General features: G+C 35.9%; 1 protein-coding gene across 1 annotated transcript in view; it reads left to right on the forward strand.

Moving 5' to 3' along the window:
• Positions 1 to 22642, forward strand: part of LOC109539162 — a 95851-nt gene that overhangs the window by 43861 nt on the left and 29348 nt on the right. The window contains exon 2 of the mRNA XM_048670610.1: positions 17407 to 17463. Within this exon, the coding sequence (XP_048526567.1) occupies positions 17407 to 17463 (57 nt within the window). The remainder of the gene's footprint in view (positions 1 to 17406; positions 17464 to 22642) is intronic.

The following is a 22642-nucleotide window of genomic DNA, read 5'->3' on the forward strand; positions in this document are numbered from 1 at the left end:
CTTAAAGCAGCCGATTTTCACTTTCGAGTGATTTTATGGGCCGCATTCAGGAAGTTTGGGTTTTTTGTTGGCGAATTGTTGAAAAATCCGTGTTGTCCAACTACCAATCGCTTCCACTAAATCTTAATTAAGTACCTATCTCAAAAAATCTTAGAAACTCCCTGAAAGTTTCTATTAACGTGAGGTTTTCCGCATTTAAGGGCGCAGATTTTGAGTGATATGCTGGGCAGGCTTGATAATTTTTTAGTTTTTCATTGACAATTTTTTTAAAATCCGTCTATCAATACCAACGGCTAATCGCTGCCTTTCAGTATCTGAAAAATTTCTGGAAACTCCCAGAAATTTCCTAATCAAAAGAGTTTTTCCTAACTTAAAGCAGCCGATTTCCTCTTTCGAGTGATGTTATGGGCCGCATTCAGGAATTTTGGGTTTTTTTCTTGGCGAATTGTTGAAAAACCGTGTTGTCCAACGACCAATCGCTTCGACTTAGTAGGTATCTCAAAAACTCCCAGAAATTTCCTATTAAGGCAGGTTTTCTTTATTTAAAGTCGCAGATTTTCTCTTTCGAGTGATATTCCGGGCAAGCTTGAGACATTTTTGACTGTTCCTTGACAATTTTTTAAAAGTCCATCATCTATACCAACGCCCAATCGTTTCCCTTAAACATCCCCGTTTTTTTCCACTTAAAGCAGCCGATTTTCTCTTTCGAGTGATGTTATGAGACACATTCAGGAATTTTTGTTTTTCTCTTGGCGAATTGTTGAAAAATCCGTATTTACCAACGGGCAGTTGACTCGAACACTTAAAGCGAAAAACTCTTTTCCATCAAAAGGGTGAATTTGAACAATTTTTCGTACTTAAAGCTAAAACTTAACGACAAAACTCTAAAAGCCATTGCGAATTCAGATGTGCAACCTATTCATTTATCATATAATGATAAATGGTTGTAACTTTAACGGTAAGTTCGCTTGATGATCAATCATCGAAATCAATTTAATGTCATCGATGATGGCCGGTTGAAGAGTGTTTTTGGTCCTTTGAATCGAAAGGTACCATTTTAGTAATTAGAAAGAAGTTACAAGATGTTAACAATAAAATTGAAAAGTGTATTAATGGGTAGAGAAGAGCAACAATAATTATCAAATTTTCTAAAACAAGACGACAAAAAAATTATAATCTAGAAAAATTCTTTGACTTGGTACTTCCGAGAGCTTTCACACTTTTGTAAAATTTTTCGGCAGCTCAAGGGACAAGAACTTTGTTAATTTTTTTATATTTGTATGTTGCCGCTGGTGTTAGTCTGTTTCTTGAGAGAGCCAAACGGGAAAATGCTTCTTCTCTCTTCTTCTAATCTTCTAAAATTCTTCTTGAAGTACATGAATAAACCTAATTCAAATGTTAGATGTTAGTGTGAAATTTTGGTCACCATCAGGGAACCATAAAATTCAAAATATACACCTTAAAGTTCACACTGAATCGTCTACCCGAATAAATACGTAAACTGATAGGTCTCAAGGGAATTTCCCACCAGCTTGCCAGCCTTGTATTACATACACATTTCGTAGTACATAATTATAATTATTATAAATATTTGCTTCCTGCTTTTATGCGTTATCTGAAATGGCCATGATAAGTACCTTTGAGGAAGCTAAAACAGAAAATTAAAAGCATTGACGGGTCGATACCTCGTAAGCGAAAGATAAAAGATAATATAGGCACCGGGTTGATGCATAGAATTAATGACATTATGACAGGTTTGTGAGGTTTTTACTAAGACAGGATGGGGCCCCTTAACTGTTAGGTATAATAATAATCGACGATACATCTATAATGGTATGTCAGCAACGTAAATGAATTAAGTGTTGAGTGACTGTATTTATGTATCTTAATTATATCGATGCCATTTTTCGCACCCGAGTTAATTAAAACACGATTTATTTTTGCAAAAATTTACATATCCCGAGCTTCTATGATACGAGGGCTGTTCGCCGGCAAACACACCAAGGAGTTTAGAGAAAACCTATATTGAAGAGGCAATTTAAAAAATGATTGAAACAACTATCACAAACCTAGTTACCTGGCTATTCCTTAGTAGAACTCTCTCGACATCTCACGAAAAAATCAACTGTGCCGGTTGTTTCACTTCCTGAAATGGTTCTTCTTGCAGTGTAGATATCGGTCGGGCTGGAAGTGATTACACAAGCGAACTTGTTTAATTATAAAGCTGCACCAAAATCGTGACTTTTCAAGTCAAATTTGAACTGGAATCTGCCATTGACTCACGTCTTGGATGTTCTCTTAACTGCACATCACAGCGCAAAAATCGACCACAAAGAATATCAACACGACCGATGATCCTACGAGGAAGTTGAGCAGAGAAGATCTGTTTCAAGTGCTGTTGGTCTCAAAAGTTGAGAATAATTTCAAGCATTATAGAAGCTCACTATTTTATTGAGTTTGTTTCAGGCGATATATGAAAACATGTTTTAATCTGGCTTTTTAATATTCCGAATGTTCACTCGACTCCAAAGCACTCTGTCTGCTACAAATGAAATTCTTTTGCATTTCAAAGTGGCCTAAAAGGAATATGCAACAAATACGCTGCAGGCGATAATTAAGATTGTACAAACACATATCAAGCTTTTTTGCGAAAACTCGACTTAATGCCGGAACTGCCATATCATTTATTTTTATTTTCGCTACTTCAGCCTGAAAAATTGCTTTAAATTGCGTAATTTGATTCCGTATGAACTCCATAATAAAAGTCCCTTCTTCATTTAAATAGATTTGTTGAAGCAAACATAATGTTAATTAAGTGCTACTGAATTAACTGGGTTTTGAACTGTCCAGGGACATTAAAAAATCAGCGTTTGCTCCAAAATTTTTTACGTTTTTTTCTCAAAAACGTCTGAGACCTGATGACACCCCTACAAGTAAATCAATAAAAATTGAGAAATTACCATCAAGAGTTGGTGTTTGTTTTGCTGTTAAAGAAAGGACATTATCTGGCTCTAATCCTGCACATTGTCACGCAAGAGGGTCTTAATGAGACTGTTTTTTCTGATGGTTTCCATCGGCTTGCGGTCAAAAGTCCCACTCGAAAATATCAATCTAACTGTTCCGGACGTTTGGAATTGCATTGTTGTTGTTTTTGCCAGGATGATTGACTTCTTAGGTAGATTAGCGATATTAAATCAGAGAAGCCCCGCGAATCCCATCCGTCTAATTGGAGAGTGAAGTTGATAATTCTCTGATGATTGGGCCGATATACTGGCATGGCAAAGAAGAATGTTTGAAAGTAGCTCTTGTTGCAACAACGGTAATTGTGCATTTTAATTCCAACTCGGAAAAAAACAACCTGCTGGCTTGTCAATTTAGAAAATACGGGCACATGTGCGAAAGTTACCGAAAGACAAAGAAGCGACACTCGGGCTGGTTAGTTAATGTAGCCCATTTATTTCCACCCTATTACCACCCTAAAAAGGGATGTGCGTTGAAAATTAAAACATTTTGTTTGAGCATTGCGACCCTCATGTATACGTGGAAATTTGCGATTTGAACTCGCTGAAATGCGTTAATGCGGTGGCTGAATATTCACGTTAACGATTATTTCGCCGTCTAATGAAGTCATTTGTATCTGGTTTCTTTACGAATCCGAAAAAGTATGATCCCTTACAAGCGATTTGTTTCGAAACGAGTTCAGTTGATCTAAATTCACACTTTGCATTTGATCCGTTTCACCTCTTTTATTCCATTCGGTCGTGTCGTATCGTTAAGCTTAACGATCTGAGTTTTCGATATACCGTCATACAAATGGGGTTGAGAACATTTGCGAAAGCTACCGATAGCTCCTTTGAAACATAAAAGAATACGGGCTCAGCTCCGTAATGCAGATACTTGAAATAATGGTGTATTTTGTTTATTTTTGTATTGCGGAATTATTGTGTATTACTGCATCCGAAAATCGATTCCTGAGCGTATATTTCTGATTTGGCTTGTAAAAGCGTTGGAAACTTTGGCCTCAAAAAATATACATGCGCTGGTTCATCGGGCCATCATGTAGCTAAACGAACGAAACAATTAAAGGCTTCGTGCTTCTCGCAAGATTTTCAGGCACGACATACAGTGTCATCCGATATGACTGTCATAGATGGTCAGGTCGACGTTAATTGCTACCTTTAATGGGTCCGGATAGCTTGTTCGCGAACACCAACTCTTAATGAACACACGCGACTTTGCAGATCATATATTTCACCTTAAATTGTTTCAGTGTACACTGAGAAAACGGATTTGAAGTATCCTAAGAAGGCTCTAAATCTGGCAAGCAAAATCTTTTGATTTTTCAGATAATTTCATGTCGCAAGTCGCTTTAATCAATTATCGAGTTATGTAAAAATGTGTCGTTGGTTTTTCTGAATATGACCTCTTCACATGTCTTAGATCTTCGGTTTGTGTTCTGGCTGGTGGTTTGGATCTGCAAATGAACTGGGAATATCCAAGAATTTCATTTGCTGCTGCTATTGGAAGTTGCTTTGAAACCTGGAATTATTTCCTCGATTGGAATGATTCTTAGAGTGCTGACTAATAATTCCAGGTTTCAAACCAACTTTCAATAGCAGCAGCAAATGAAATTATTCGAAATTCTCAGTTCATTTGCAAATCCAAACCACCAGCTTTGTCAGCAGAAACTTTCCACCCTTGACTAAACTGAACATTTTTAGCGGTTTTTTGATCGACTGCAAGTCGCTCTAAGGTATTCTGCAGCCCAAACCGCAACATCTTCGTAACTTAAACTTCCCGTATAAATCCGCTCCGAAATAAGTTCGCAGCTCATAGTTCGCTTGACGTTGAAGATTAACACGTTCTATAAGAAAAGTTGCGGTTTGCGGTAACTTTGGGCAGAACCGTTTAAAGCCCATGGCTGATGCCGATTTATTTTCCCATTAAATCCTAGAAACATATTTAATTGTTTCCCGTGTTTTCACTGCATGCAATGTTTCTACTTGTTCCGTTTTATATAATACCTCCATTGGGGGGCATTTCGAATATTTAATGACTCTACTGTCACGAAAGGCATAATTCAACTCTTAAATGCTGTTGTTTTTTAATTTACATGACAAAAACAATTGGCATTTTCATGGCGTAATCTGTTTATATATTATGCCTCGTCTCTGCGTCCATGTTCGTACATCTTGGGATGTTGAAAAGACATCCAGCAATAATCATGCGACAATAATTCGCCTCGCACATTTTTCATCAAACTTGCTTGTAACAGGCCGTAGCTAATTGGTCTCAAATAACGACCGACGTCGACGAATTTTTTTGCGCTTTCACGGCATGTAAATTGCGCTTTTCTCTACAGCAAAATCGCTTCGGTCGCCTATAAATATTATTTAAATGAGAGAATAAATTATTCAATTACGTTCACAATCCGCAGATATATCTGCACATTCGCCGCTACAATAACAGCAACGACCCAATAGAAATAACTAGATTGGCGAGCGCATAACTTGCTCACTGCAAGTTAACAAAAACTTTGAGTATCGTGAGATCTCCATAGGGGCATGTATGGCAAAGCCGGTATTAATTTGTTACGGGGATCGAAGAATATATGGGATTTATTGCAGGGAAATTGCTGTACCATATGGGCGAAACGGTGCTTTTTCCATATTTAAATTATGCACTAACAGGCAATTTACAAATTTACTCAAAGAATAATATGGGAAATAGTTGGGTAGAGCTTCTATTTCTGGCTGAAACATTTCAGATGGACGCAGAAGACGGGGCTTGATTTTATTGAATGTTATTTGAAAAATATATGTTCTCAATCTGTGTAGAGAAATAAATGTGAAATGATAGTGAAGAAAAACACTTGATGCATTTTTGAAAAAGTAAGTGGCCGTTTAATTTTTGTTGGAAAACTCCGAATACAGAGTTTTTCTAAGTTTAGATGCACGCGAATTTTATGCGTAGGCAAGTTCTCACTTTTACCATAAATTGTGTTTGAAATATTTGGATTATGCCGCTCATTTCATCCCATGATACAAAAAATGCCACAAAACCAAACAGCAACAGAAGATAGAAAGATGTGACACACTGCCAGTGCTGGCAAAGCGTCTTGTCCAGTTTTTTTTTCCGTTAAACGAACAAAATTTTTCAAAAGTACAGTGGAAAACATGTTCGCTATGTCTGAATGTCAGTTCGGCTGTATTCAAAATACCAATCTATTCAAATAAGCCGTTCCCTCTGGTGCATTCGCTACCATATAGAAATGCTCGCAGCTAAAATATGCCAAGAAAATATGCCTGGTGTATTATCGTTCTATAAACTACTTATTGTCAAATAGCTACACTATTTTATATCGCGGTGCCATTTGCGTTGGCAGCTAAATCGGCAAGATCCATTCAAGCGGGAAATGGCTGACTCTTTATCTGACAATTGCAACTAACCATTACAGAGAACGCCGGGTAATATTTCTGCGGGAAATACCTCTATTTTTAATAATGGCAAACGGAGGTTAGCTGCTTGCTTTCGACAAGACTCTAATCCACTCAGATCCAAAGAACCCTGATTGATTTTTTGTGTAAATTTCATGTTAAACGATTGTAATCCCCATTTGAAATTTAACAACTTCGGGCTTTCTCCGGAATTATCTTTTCATTGCTTGCACCTATAGACAATTATTTGTGCCAGGGTCATTGTTACGATTGATTAGTCCTCGTATGTGCAATGTTGGCAACAGGAATAAAATACATGTGACTGCGCCTAAAGAGGATTTGGTAACTTCGGAGGATTAAGACCAAAATTTGAAGGTGCAGGACTTATTACTCTTGAATCGCAAAAAATAATCGAATGCCGAGACAGGAGTTGAAACAAGAATGTTTAAATTGCGTTTAAAAAACCCGCGGATCGAAAATTATAGGCAACAAAAGGACCTAAAACATGTTCGTGCCTTAACAGCAAGAATCCAAGGGAAGAAAAATAAGTCCCTACTTTAAAAGAGGGTTTGCTTCATTTATAATCATGTCGTCATCATGAGGATGGATGATCATTGAAGCCACCGAAAACTCAAAACAAGACATTTCTACCTAAAAACCTGCAGAAATAAAATCCAGATATACAGGGTGATTCAAAATTGGCGTCATTCCTCTGGATGTGTTGTCTGGCGGTGTTCAAGGAGTACAGAAAAAATATCAATTGTTCTTAAAAACTGAGAAATTTGCAAAAAGCTATATTAGAAAAACGACAACAATGTTTTCAAGGTAATCTGCCTAATTAACATTACGTAAATACCTGTTGCTTCGTAATTATTTAAAACTCCGGTAACCATGGATAAATAGAGAAAGTGACAATAAGATAGACAGGGATAAACGGTAAATTCAACAGGAATCGTTGAATGACGGAACCTATTTCGATACTCATAACCTCCAATTATTGATTTGTTTACAAATTACAAAAACATACATTTGAGTTTGTACTCACACTCTTCTCGAGTAGCTTCTCGTATTCGGTTAATTAACTCCTGCTCAATTTATACCGGTGTTCAGTAATCCATCGGTTTAATGTGAACTTACATACGTGGTAGGAATGTAGCCGGTATTTATTGTTTTGACAAATTATTGTTATTATTGACAAGGGCTATCCACCTGTAACTATCTGTTAATGACAAAAAATATCATTGCCGCTTAGACTTTTCATCAAAAAATTGTAGAAGAGAACTTTTTAATATAAAAAGTTTTCGTAATTGGAAGCATAGATCGTAACTTGTGTTTTGAGTGCTTAAGTATTCCAATATGCTACCAACTAAACATGGAACACTTTCAAAATAATGCTTAATAATAAAGTTGAAATTCGATTTTCAACTGTTAAGATCTTCTAGAAAAAATTTCAGTATTTTTCTCGTACCTTCCAAATGAGCCCCTATTACCCCTTAAAATAAATGACGCCAATTTTGAATCACCCTGTATAAATAACGCTCTTGAAAACACAACCTAAAACAAGTTGTTTTTAACGATGAAAATGTTATTTATGTTGGGATATTTTGGAACGAAATTGAGGAATTGCAGTCTTTGTTATCATGATAGTCGTCTTTCTTATTTTTTTTCTAGGAAATAATTTGACATAAAAAAATCCAATGCTATTGGTAAAGAAGATGGTGAATAGTCCAAGTCATCAAGAACTTAAGATGCAAATGAAGTTCGGATTTTTTCAGTGCATAAAGTGTATTGAATCATCGTCAGAAGTACAATAGGAAATATTTGATGTTCAGGTAGAAAAACCTTAATTTTTGTTTATCAGGAAAAAGGAAAATTGTAGGAAGCGAATAGGAAAGTAGGAAATTTAATCTTCAATAATAATGAGCGTTAGTATGTACTTGACTCGCACTTTACTGCTTCATCAGTTTGATTTTATTTTCAAGTCTTTGAGTCTTTTTACTTTTCCATTCCCTTCTTTTACTTTCAAGTCCTATTTGCCCAAGAACCTTAACTCTTTGTCCTTCAAGTGGGAAAACATCTACTTGATTCCCGTGTTTGCGTAAAAGCAAGTTTGATAAATATATTATCATATTAAAGAGGATGGAGGAACCTTTAAGCCCCAAATACTCAAAGCAAGACAATTCTACCGAAAAAACTTGCTAAAATGAAATCATGATCTGTAAATATTGCTTTAGAAAATACAATTTGAAGAAGTGGAATATTTTGGATCGATATTCTCAGTTCACATTTTCAAAGTGAATGGTAGGAAATACTTTAAAATATATTTCGAAACTCTTGGTGAATGTTGACAAGAAGTTCCAAGTCATCAAGTATTTTAGATGCAAATGCGGTTAAAAAAATGTTTAAGCGCATGGTAGGAAAATTCTCAACTTGAAGAGGTACCAAAATCGTCCCTTCGTTTGGATTATAGTGATTTTAAGAATTTATTGTAGAAAATGTTTATTTTTGTACATTAGAAGAAAATGGAAATACTCGGAACAAGACTTGGACCTTTTTGCAACAGACTTTTAACAAATTGTTGTTAAACTACATTCAAATTTAACTCAGGTGAATTTATTGCTCATCATTTTGATTGTCTGTTTATGTCTTTAAGTCACTTTGCTTTTTCATTCCCTTCCCTTCTTGACTTTCCGACCCTATTTGCCAAACAGAGTTGAATCTCTATTCTTAAAGTGTGAAAACTTCTCTCCTTGATTGCCATTATTTGGTAAATTTCATCAACCAATTGAATTGATTTGGGTCACAAAAGTAGTTTGCTTTGAAAATTACGCGAACGGTACGAGCCGTTGAACCAACCGTTCCAACTTTCAAATCCGACCATGTGGAGCAAAGCGAAATCAAACCATCCCGGGAACGATAAAATGAAATTGAAATGTTAAAAACAGCCTGTTTGATGTCCGGCAGCTATTTAGCGTCCACTTCACTGACTCATTAAAGCAAAACACAAAGCGGAGCCCCCACTTAAACCGCAGGAAATGCGACAGATGCGTTGCAAATGATCTCGCAGCATCCATAATGTATCAGACGAATAACCGAAAGGGGCCCCAAATTTGCAAATGTACCTTTTGGGCGCGTAGCTAAAATATGCAAACAAAATGACGATGGTCCGAATGGGGCCCAGGGCGTTGTAAAGGGAACGCAAAGGGGTCCGCATTAACATTTGGTCTTTGCAGCCCTTTGATTTTCGGTCTAGGTGCTGAAATTTGCATCTGCCGTGTTAATTTTTCGCCTGGGCACTTTGAATTTATTATCGCGACAGATCTTTTGATGTCTTTAGACGAGAGGAACTTTCAGTCTATTTCCGATCTTTCAGCCTTCAGGCTCTTTGAGCATGAACAAATTAGAAGTGAACTCTTGTCAACCTGTTCCAATTTAGCTGAACTTTTTGCCTACCTGACGACAAAATAAAAACCAATATTTCAGCGGATGGATGCGAACGCTGGAAAGCAAAATTGTGCTTTCCTGAAGTAAAGCAGCTTATCAAAAAATAAGTAAAATAAAAGTGTGTTTCCTGTGCGGCACTCAGCGTGGCTTTGCATGCTTTTCTATTGAACTAAAACTGCAAGGCTTGAGGCTAAATGCCTCAAATCGGGTTATCCGGCAGTCTCGGTTTATTCAATTTCAAGATGTTCCTGCAGTAAATCCTCAAGAGATTAAGGTTTTAAAATACTAAATTAAATTATTCTGATTTATTTTCCTGGCTGCGTGTACTTGTTATGATATTCTTATCTTTCCTGGGTCTCAGTCAAAGTGTGAAGTAAACATTTTGAACATCGTTTATTTCATTGCGTTTCGGCGAGACAACAGCGCCATCATCAGATTTAAAATTTACACAAACTCATGATTGGTAAAAATCAACGTTCTTTAGGTCTTGATGAAGGCAAAGGCCTAAAAGAACGTTGATTTTTACCAATCATGAGTTTGTGTAAATTTTAAATCTGATGATGGCGCTGTTGTCTCGCCGAAACGCAATGAAATAAACGATGTTCAAAATTTTTACTTCACACTTTGACTGAGACCCAGGAAAGATAAGAATATCATAACTAAATTAAATATCGCGCAGTTAAAAGTGCAAACGAGCAACGTTTTTCTGAAATCCTGCTCGATATTAAGTGCAATAGAAGTATATTAAGTGCTCCAAAATTAATTAAGCTGAAATAAAAACCAAATTTTTAAAACAAGTTTTCATTATTGTGGGTAGAACAACAATCTTCTTGTGAATGAAAATTAAGTCTTACATGTATTAATTGAAAGATGTTTTAAAAAGTTGATTTTTATTTCGACTTAGTTAATTGGCGCTGCAAACAGGATTGTGAAAAATTAGCAGTTTATTACCGAGTATTTTAATACTTTATTGTCTATTTGAAGGTCTGAAGGAATAAACAAGAAGTTTGTGTCTGTCTGGTATCTGATATGAAGTAGGTTACATCTTTATTTGGTAATTAGGAAACCCTAAATGTTGCTAATTTAACAAATTAATCTGTGGCCAACTGTCTGCTTTGAATTAAATTTAGTCGGGAATGGTTCTTCTATGCAGCAGCTAGATGACCAGATAGCTGCTTAATTACACTTCAAGGTCCAAGTTCCTTAATTTCCATGAACTAGAGGTGCTAGTGACTTTACAGTTTGTACCCAAAAACTCTTTAAATTGGAAACCAGTTGCTCTAAGTAGGCGATCAATCTCCCTCATCCACACAGAAGAATACGAAGTTTACCTCATGAATACATATGACAAAATGAATATATTCTAAAATGCCTCACGTAGCAGAAGGTTTAGTGAGTTGAGTGTCTCAACTAGTTCGTCAGTCCATACATAGAGTGTCTGGAAAAGGTCACTTTCCTTACTTTACAGTTAAGAATTATTAATCTTTTGCTGCTTCCGTTCGTCGCCGGTGATATTTTTCAGGAAAATGCCCCAAAACAATTTATTTAACCTGATGTTTGGTCCAACGTTTCCTGTACAGCGTCGGAGCATCATTTATCTTTTTCGAGCGGAAGGTTGGCAGGTCGCACGCAATGGGAATTTTAAAACTTCCAGTTTAATTTTGTCCCCTCACCTGTGATATTTCGCGCAAATTGAGTGAGAGAACGGAAAACGTTCCGTAGTAGATAGGAAGGTAGAAAATGGGATATTAAGGTTGTCGAGTTAGGAAAACTGGCAATTTATCACCTCTAAATCGAGTTTTGGGGGGATGAAAGGATGGCTTTGTGTTTTACGTGTGTGCTACATTTATTGCGCAAAATTTACATGATCATTTATTATTTGCCACTAGACCTGGTGGCGGATTTATGGATGCTGCCCGCTCAATATCAGCCTTTGTAAAATTGTAAGTTAATTGGAAATATCTGGCAACTTACCCAGCATGGAAGCACCATTACTCATGGGAGCGCTAAGAAAGTTCATTCACAGCTGCTGATCAGTTTTGAAGCCCACCGTAATACCGGCTCCAATTAGCCAACACCCAATACCAAGCCATTAATAAATTTCCCAAGTCAGACCGCGTAAATTAGGTCAAAGTTTCCGCCCACGAATGAACTTATGTTGTTGCAACTTACCGCGGTACATTTTCAATTTATGTATGCATGATAGCTCAAACTCATACTCCCTAGATAAATATAATTTAGCAAGTTGGTCTCGGGCATGAGGTCCCCATCGTTACATTTTAGATTCGGCTCTGTGTACCCAAGACTTGTTCGTCTGTGTGCTGAGCCTAACCAATACCGATTTATCGTTGCGCTGTGTAAACAGGGCTTAAATGCCGCAACGTGTCTTCCTCTAATCTCTTTGGAGTCTCCTTAGCTTATTCCGCACATAAATTTGTCCCCAATGTTTTTGTGCCTGTTTAGCCACGAGCACAGGTAAAGCAAATGCAGTCTAGCGAATGGCAACGCTGGGATTATTGACTTTTTGATGCGTCTGGCAGCGTAGCTTTTGTGTACTTACTTATTGTATTATATTGCTATTTTTTCTTCATATAATCATATAAATTAGTATTCAAAGAGATAAATTACATTTTTGCCATGCTCGCCGCCTGCAAACCTTCTAAATATCGGGCGTCAGCCATGTGCGCACTATTAATTACCCGAATAACAATAGGTGTTTTCACCTAAGTGCATAAATCGACTAAAAATACCAATTATGGCAGTAGCCAAACAGAATAGATTCCATTACGTGAATTTTAATGACTCCCGGCCCCTATTTGCTTTTTTCGACTGTCACAATTTTCTAAATAAATAGATATTTATGAACTATCGATATTCACCCTCTGATTTATCCTATCAAATTTATCCACCCTCCAGCATGTGCGCTTTATTAATAGTTTTTGGATTGCAACGCGTTAATTTTACACTTTTTAAAGTCGAGATTTATAAATTTGGCAAAGCGATTAATTCCATGGTTGCTCCCACAGAAAAATGTATCTGTTCAGATCGAAAATTGAACCCAATGTGAATTTTTCACTTTAGACAGCAAAAGCAAAAATCCATCGATGTTGAATCTGGCCTGCTTGTCGGCCATGGGAAGCACCAAGTGAAAACGGTCGGTTTAAATAGCGTGCTACCGGTTCTTTGGGGTTTTGGAATACGAAAACTCCCAACCAAAAAACTGAGTGCAATTCGCGAAAAGTCAAATTCCCCATAGAATTCCTCGGCCAAGGGTAACTGACCATGTTAAATATAATTTAGTCACCCGGCAAGGGACGTTTTGAGTCACAAATAGGGGCCAGTTGGCCCATCATCAAACAAAAGCCCCCGATCTGATGTTGTTATTGGTACTATGCGCACAAATCTAATATGCTCCACTGGTTCTTTTCGATTCGGTGTATTTTGAGGAGGGCCGATGGTATAAATGGATTTTGGTCTTTGTCGATGAAATCCGTTTTATTGTAAATTATCATCTTTTGACCTTAATAGGATATGACGAAGCATTGAAGGCTTCACAAGGGGGAAATGGCGCATGCATTTATTCAGCTTGGAGGTGGCCAAGTTGTTACATGTGAGACGGGGTGATGTAAAGTGCACCGACCTTCTGCTACTAAAGCAAAAGAGCGGAAATTGAGGATCAATTTTTATTTCGAAAATGGGATTATTATTAAGTAGTAATACAGGAAGTTCGCCATTAATGGCAGTTCGTCTGTAAAATTAATCGGATCTAAGAATGTTTTTTTTTTCAATAATTTTTGTGTTTAATATGTCAGGGACTTGATTCAGGCCAAAGAAAGTGAGCTTTGGGCAAGTGTGACATTGATATACATTTTAAGTTTTGAAGAGCACTATTTGAAAACTAACCACAAATAAGTTGTTATTAAATAAAAATTTAAATAGTTGAAAATTGTAAAAGTAAATGAACAGGGTGTCTCAGCGATAAATATGGTCTAATTATAAATATTTAGGAGAAATCAAACTATTTTCAAGATGGACACACTTCCAGTTATATCTTCAGTGGATATCATCTTGCTAATTTTAAATGAATCACCCTGTATATTATTGCATTTTTAAGTCCAGTCATTTTTAATATAAGTAGGCTCATATTTGAAATTTTATACGAAAAATTACAGTTTCAGGCACCAGAATAATTATAATTTTTTTCTATAAGGAAATATAGGTTGTTCAATTTGAGTTGCATTTCTTGATGAAAGAACTTCCTCAATAAAAGTTTGATAACTATTGATACACAAGGTGAAAAAAATAAGTTTCAAAGTTCAATTTCAATCTCTAAATTTAATATTATCTTATTTACCATTAAAAATAAGCGTGAGTTTGTTTGAGGTTGTCTATTCCAAAAGTGTTTAGTTTTCGAAATATTGGCAATTTAATGTCTTCATATGGAATCTTGCTGCGGATTCAACACAAACTGACTCTTATTTTTAATTCTAAATAAGATAATATACTTAATCAAAATTGGGCGTTTCAATTTGAAAAAACTGATTTTGGGTCAGTCTCAATTTTATTTTGGAATTTATGTTTTCAACACTTTGTACCTAAGTACTGATAGGAACTATTATCAAAATTATATTAAAGTAAGTGCTTGTCATTAAAGAATGCAATTTACATTAAATATCACATATTTCCTTATAGAAAAACTAGATAATTTTAAATATATCATTAGATATTTTAATGCATAAAATATATTTAGAATTTGAAGTAGAATTTAAAAAAGTACATATGTATATCTCGGTAGTTCCTGGTGGGGCATTCTGTATTAATGGCTTTTTAAATGACCAAAAAGTTTCGCTTTCAAATTTACCCCTTAAGAAATAGCACTTTTAAAAAGTTCAAATAAATATCGGGACAAATTCGTGCATAGAAAAAATATCGTTCGAACTGATTTCTACAGTGTTGGCCGGACAAAATGAATTAAATAGAGGCTCACTAATGTTCTAGGAGCTTTGGGATTTGGTAATTAATTATGGAGAAAACGAATAAATCGAACCAAAACCCAACCGTTCAAGTCACTTCGGATGGCGACATCGTCCCGAAGACGAAAAAGCTTGGCTATAAAGATCGCAGCTGATGTCCAATAAATAAAAATGAAATTAATGGCTCTGCATAAAATAGCTTAACGCCAACATGGCCATTAGAGTTTTCAGTACCAATACGCGGTTCTAAGCCAGTAGTGATCATGTGTAAACATGGCAGAAGGTACCTTCCTAATGCGTTTTGTGTGTCCCTGGACATTCTCCAACGTAGACCGTTTTTACCTGCCGATTTCGTGATGATCGGACCTCGAATTTATGGCATTCGCTTTTTTTTTTCGTTGGGCAAAGCGACAATTAAAATTAATTGATTCATCTTGGGGCTTTTTTCGGAACCCAGAAATTTGTCAAAGATCGGAGATATATTTTAATCTAACTCAGTCCAGTTTAGAATCAAATTAATTCATTGCTGCAGAAAGTTAAAGCAAAGGCAATTTTAGCCCCGGAGTCCCAGAAACTTCAAGGATATAATTTAGTGAACTTTTTATGAAACTGCTAAGTTCATTTTTTTTGCGACGTAACAAGGAAATTCAAAACTCGTGATCAACTTACCGTGGAAATAACTTGTGCTTTAGAATGAACGCCCCCAGCGTTCACACCGCTCGAGTTCTTGCCACCTTTCCGCCATTGCTTCCAAACAAATCGTTTTCACCCTCAAACTATCATTAAAGAAACGAAATAGTTTAATTGAAAATGTTAATCAAATGTTCGGCGCATACCTCCCGGGCTGACATTCGTTTGTTTATAAAGCGGAGCGATTAAAAACTAAACTACGGAGAGAAAAATAAAAAATAAAAAATAAAATAAAGGGTCAGAGCCAATGTGCTGGCTGCTCGTTTTCGATTAACATGGTAATAGGATAGAATTCATTATAAAGAGGGTCTTAGCTTATTTTCACTGCTCCTTTTCACTCCGGGCCGTTTGACGGTCGGAATGATGGAATTAATCAAGCGAGAGAATTAAATTGTCATATATTATGTATGTGTATTTAAATTGATCGCTCAGATGGATTCCAGGGACTGGGCATGCAGATAATAACTGCAAGTTGGAGAGTTGGACGTATTAGTTTTAATCAATCTGTCTCATTTTATCTGGGAGTAAGACACTTAAATTGTAGCTGTAAGTGCTAAACACGATAGTCTAGTTACTCGTTCAGCATGCAGAAATGTCTGCACGTCAACTTTTACTCTGAGGGTCGTTTTATTCAATTTGTGCTTGGCTTTGTATCCCTGTCTTGTTTCACAGATTCTAAAACGATAGTAGCATATAAGCAATACGAAAAGTAAAATTGAAGTCAAGTTTTACAACTTTAGTAAAATTTGGCAGCGGAATTCACATACATTTTGGGAGGTAGAAAAAAATTACTGTTGTCGGCAATGTGTTTTTTCTCCAAAAATAATTTGTCCACTTAAGCCGCGAAAAAAGCCCTTGATTTGAATTTTCGGACGCTAAAAAATCATCTTCATTTGTAGAGTAAAACATTCTTCTTGAAGTTATTTAATGCAGTCTTCGTGAAGATTGCTGAAGATTATTACTTTTTCGACAGATTGAAGATTATTAGTTGAACAGTGGTTATAAAAACCTTAAACTTTGCATTCTTTTAACATCCTTAATGTGTTTCTCCCCCTATTTATCGTCTGCTGTTTCATTAAATTATCTTTTATTTCTTTGTGAAATTACGAGAAAACGGTTGTAGGAAATGCCGTTTTTATTTCTTTTCTCACAATATGACCAACTACTGTAACGCCTTAACAGCAATAACCGTGGTAATAACTGAATACATAACTGAGGGGGCGGCATAGTCGGCATATTCCACTGTAAAATATATAAATGGTCTTTTTTCTTGGAAAATACGTCTGCTATTGCTGAGGTCTTAATATTGCCGAACGGGCGCTTTTAAAATGTATGTTTTAAAAAAAACGTCAGTTACACCTGGATATGGAACAGAATGAATGGCATTTTTGTTTCGGAGGAAATGGTTTTATTTGGGTAACATTGTCAAGTTTGAAGATTTCCTCTAGTTTTCTTAAAACGGGCGAAGCTTTATAAAATCGACAGAATATTTGCTGCGTCTGTTGCACATATCCCTTAAAGAAATTACAAAACCACAAAATGTTTGTCTTTTCAATAACTAATGCGCAGAATTAAACTTCAATATTTTGGCCCTTTATTAAAGTTGCTACGATCCTTTAAATGTTTGTAACTTTTAATTCTATTCATTATTCTGCAATAGAAGACGTGAGGAAATGGTCTCTTTTCAAAAAACTAGTCTTGAGGCAACATACCCATCAAAAACGTTTGAAAAACATGAATTTTCCTCCACTAATAGAACTGATGTATTTAGTTCTAAGCAACTTCTTTTTGTCTGTTTTTTAACTGTTGATATATTTATTTTGCTATGATTTTTCACCTTAACTTACGGATTTTTTTTTCAGTTTGTCAATGGAGCCCTCCACAAAGATGCCTGTTTACAGGGTCCCGATTGTTTTATGGTGAGTGTTTAAGAAAAATGTTCAATCGTATTTATTAAGTTTCCTCACATTTCTACACGGAAAGATTACTAACTCAGCTGTAATATAGTATAAACATAGCTAAAAAATATGTTGCTATGTTGTTGAACTCGTATAAATGAAGGTAATTTGGCGAATTTGACGTATAAGTGCATAATCTTGCGGGGTCTTTAAATTACAGTCCGTAATACAGAAAAGCTGTAGCGGAACTTAAGCTGTAAGGTTGATTTTTGTTTTATGGAGTCAGTTTTCGAAAGCGTTGGTTTCTGAGCAGGAGTTCGCTTCTTAAAAGAGAACTAAAAAAGTATCATACTTGTTTCCACGCACTATAACTGAACATGTATATTTTTTTCCGGTTGAATATAGAAAGAAAAAATTTGCGCACTGTTTCGTCTTCCTTAACGTACCAGAAGTTTTCAACATTTCAGGATGAACGTTGAATGTAAAGTCATAAATCTTGGACGGTTTAATAAAGATGTTTTTAATCGAATGAATCTAAAAGTGCCATTTTTCGATCAGAGCGATGATCACAAAGAAGCACTTTCTTTTACTGTTCATTTGTTTTACTTTGACGCACGGACTTTAACGCACATGTGCGCAAAAGTAAATGTGACCAATTGAACCTGTCACTGTCATTATATTTTTTAAAGTATTTTCATTAAAAAGTAACCGATATGCTTTTTTAATGAATTTTGCAGGTTTATAGAGAACTATTGACCATAATTTAAAGTTTACTTACAATTTGTAAATTATAACTTTGTTACAAGTTCAGTCTCAAAGTCGTTCAAATGGTCTATTTTTTTAACTCGCCGATGTTGCCACAAGCAAAACACGATTTTTTTAAATGTCGCAAATTTTATGCAAAATATGTATCTTATACAAACACCATACCGTGAAAGCAGCACTTGGATTTTCAACACTCATTCTTTCACTTGTATATGCCTTCAAAAGTACGCTTTTGAAAAATTACAAACGTCAAAACACGACAATTTCAAAAATGGCATTGACATCAAATTTGAAATATGAAGTTGACGGCTTTTATTTTTGGCTATTTTTATTTATTATAACTTATTATTCGTGTTATGTGCTTTATTCGAATAAAAAATAGTGTTCGATACGAGGGCGAAAATCCGTTTTTCGAACTCCTGACGGATTGACGCCGGTCAAACGCCGTCGTCGTTCGAAAAACAACACTTTTCGCCCTAGTATCGAAAACTACTATTTATCACTGTTATGTTCTATGAAAGAGGCTCCAAAGGTTCCTACAGTTAATAATCTTTAAATGAACAAAAATAGCTGAAAAGTGGTGTTATTAAACAACCGCGCCCCGGAAACAACATACTTAGATGCTCTGTTTCAAAATTTACAATAAGAAAAAATAATACGGTGTCCCCGAATTAAATACGCACATCAAGAAAATAAGCCAAAACTATTCCTCATTCGATCCACAATCAGTGGCATGTTTCTTACTGGAAGAATTTGGTACAGAATTTGTGTGCTTTGGCTGTTGACACAGGATGAAAGAATCGCCAACTGGCAGAAATTTGGTTTTCTGTACGCAAACAATTTCTCCACACGTAGAAACAAATCCTCAACTCCGCTTTTTTTCGCTTTTGAAAAGGTCGAATACACGCCATGGCCCATATAAAGTCAATTTGTCTTGACGCCGAGTTGATTGATGGCCCCTCTCTGATAACTTTATCGCGACGGCTGTCCAGCTTTTCCGTCCGACTTCCAAAAGTTTTCAAGTCCGGAACGACTGGCACTCGCTTAACCGTCGAAAAATATATGTATAAATCATTCCTGGAGTTTTGCTTGTGGGATCCTCTTTCTGGAAGTTTCGTTTTTGGGACCGCAGGCGATTTACATTTCTCTCGCTTACATTTCTGTTAATGGCCTTTGGAATAATACTTATTTATGTTGGAGATGCTGTGCCCGATCCGATCGATATCGGTTTCTCGCTTTGAACTTCTGGATATCGGGAACAACTAACTAAGTTAACGGTTTCTTTATCGAGAAGTTTGTACTGAAGGGGTTTGCTAATTCTAATTGGTATTTACCCTGGAGCCAACGATGATGACTTTCATTCCATTGGAAACTATTTAGAGATAAACTTTGATTCGTTAGGAGTTTCACATAAATGCATTGATTGACTTGCTAGGTTTCTCATTGCACATTTGTGTTTTAAGTTTTTTTATTAAACGTAATAAGGCTAAAGTGACCACTTTTTAGTTCGCACTGGAAAGTTGGACAGTTTTTATAGTCTAAACGAAAATTGACTCTCTCTTTCCTTCGCGGTGGAAAGTGCAAGGCAAAATCTTCCATGTAGTGTTGTTCAGCTGGTATGGAGAACTGGAGGATACGCGATAGATCGTCACCATAGAACTAGAGAATCGTAACAAAATGGGACCAATCTCTCTCCATATTTGCAATATAAGGAGCGAATAGTGAACTATGGTACGAAAATGTTAAATCTAGTTCAGTTGCTGACGATCACGCCCTAAATCACGATCTGGAAAAGCAAAACAAACGTTTACCTATCTTTCAAGCATATAAGCTTCATATCATGAAAAAAAATGGCTTTCTGGTTGACGATGGAAACTAGTGTCTAATTGTAAAAAAGTACAAAAACACTGAGAATACATTCACATCTGCCATTGAACAATTAACTTTAGACAAGCATGATTTAGAGAAGGAAGCAAAAAACCCGAAAATGAGTGTGTTACCAAACATAAAACATCTGCTTTTTATTATTGACCATCCTGCCTCCAAGTAGGAAAAAAGTACACTTTGTAATACACCAGTTTGTGCACTAACAAAGATATACTGTTTTAAGTACGTTTAAGCTGTCGAGCCGATATGACTTATTGCGCGGCATAAATATTTTAAACGGCCGTAAATCTCCGACTTAATTAGGTGTTAGGAAAATATGGACTGGGGAACATGTTGTTCCTCCCTTCAGTTCGCACATTTTTACACTGTGAACAACTTATTGGGTTCATGGTTGAGAAAATCGCCCAGTTTCAATACAGTGAAGTGAAAAAAGCGTGTGAACCATCCCGGCTGAAGCTCGGCGATAAACTCGTTTGTACATATGTGGCTTCTGTTCGCAATTGGATTTTTAAATAATCTCAATCATTCAACACGTTGTTAATAATTAAAGCCGGCCGAGTTTAAATCCAATCGGGCGAACGATTCAGCGGGAAATACCGCAAATTTAATGAAAAATGGAAACGAAAGACAATTTTTCACATTCGGAATCATTACTGTCCGAGACATTGAATACGGATATTCCTCCAGACAGATCCCGAAATATAGAACTCTTGTATTTGATAAATTCCGTTTTGCTGCTGGAGTTTTTATTTATCTTGCGTTATTATTTCCTCTCGGCATCGGATCGGTTTTAAAATTGATGTTATACAGCGTTTAGCCACTCAGAAATTGTTTTGAATTTCATAAATGTAATTTGTTTTCGAATGGGACTCGAATATTTTCCCTGGTTGCCCACGAAACTGCAGCCTTTACTTTTCTTGTTTGTCTCTCAGTCTATACCTTTAGGGCCCTGTTCTGCTTTTTCAAGGCCTGCCTTTTTACAAATCATTCCAAACCTATAAAAAAATACCGTCTGTAGTTTTAACTTTTTTTAAACAGTTTATTGCTTGCATATTGAAACAGAACACAATAAGTCTGCACACTACTTCCAATTTATGATGATTAAAACTAGACAATAGCAATAGCAGTCACAAGTGAATCTTAACTTCTGAAATAGGGTACGTGCAAATTGCGAAACTTTCAGCTTGAAAATTCTCAGCCAGGAAACCACTTTGTTTTTAAATTGCAAATCTTTGCATAAGAATGCCCAGTAAAAAGGTGAAGGGAGGATAATCTCTAAAACTGAGAGTGGGTTTAGCCATCCCCTAAAATTAAGCTGTAGACTTTATAGAGAAACTTTGAGTTTCTTGCTAAAAAATTCTTTATGGATGTAGCCTTATTGCTTTTTTTTGTAAAACAAGTCAGTTAAATTTACCTTGTTTAAGACGTTTCTTAAAACAGTTTCTAGAGCGTTTGATGACGGAATGAAATGTTGCATGCTGAGTTCAAGGCCCAGCAGCTGCTCATTTTCCCATCGTTATGAACTGAGAATTGTTTTAACTCAAATAAGCCAAGGAAAGTTTGGCACTTGTGCCTCAAAACAAGCCATTTGTATTATTTAGACAGATGTAATTAGGCGCTTCAGGAATGTTGGATCTAAAGAAATAATTGCAAACCGTGAACAATGGTGAGTGACGTTGGTGAAGATTCAGAAATGTTTTGTATTGCCTTCGTGGCTTTTGCAGATTTATTTTTGCATCTTCAGCACTTACGAAGGTCAAATGTACGATTTTGTGTTTAGGCCTGTGGTTTAGTATGTTTTGATGGCGATTTTATCTAAAAAATAATTTACCGAAACTGGAAGGGCTCATAAAGTTAAAAAAGAGAGACGTTTCTGTGAATAAATTACATGTTTGTTTTGTTTCATTCAGTTCTTTATTGTTGTGGTGTTATTTTGCTCTTTTTTCAAAAATCTTAAGCGTTGATCGATACTATTATCGTCTTGATTCAGTTTTTCACCTTTATTGCCAGGCAAAAGCAACTAGTTTTTTGACTACTTTTCACTGTTGAATTCTATTAAATCTATTTAGTCTAAAATAGATGAACAAATCGCTGTTGGCACCAAATTGCTTGATGTTATTGCATGAATGAATTTCTATTTCTAGTCGCTAATGAATGAACAATACGTTAAGAGCCAGAATGTTACAAAAGCCGTATGAGATTTGATTTTTTCTGTCCAAACAGCTGATTTAAAGTTGGAGAAGTTTAGGATGAGATCTTGGCACAAACCATCATCTCTCGACCGTTTTATTATTTGATCAAATCTAAAATCTGGTAAATTTTTGTTTCTCTGATTTTGACTTGATTCTTGAGTTCTCCATCACTATCTTCTCTATATTATGCGATGTGAAAATCTTCGGTTACATTTAATATTTCTGCTTCTTTAGTCGTTTTTCTCCTTTATCTTGCAAGTACTGTAGCTGGGCTTCTCATATGGTTCTCATTGCCTTCATTCCTCTGTTTTCTTCAATAATCTCACATTTTGTGCATTGTGTTATATTTTAAAATA

This window comes from Dendroctonus ponderosae, unplaced genomic scaffold (genome assembly GCF_020466585.1).
Source record: "Dendroctonus ponderosae isolate FM_Combo_2020 unplaced genomic scaffold, Dpon_F_20191213v2 Dpon_F_20191213_1, whole genome shotgun sequence".
Lineage (NCBI taxonomy): Eukaryota > Metazoa > Arthropoda > Insecta > Coleoptera > Curculionidae > Dendroctonus > Dendroctonus ponderosae.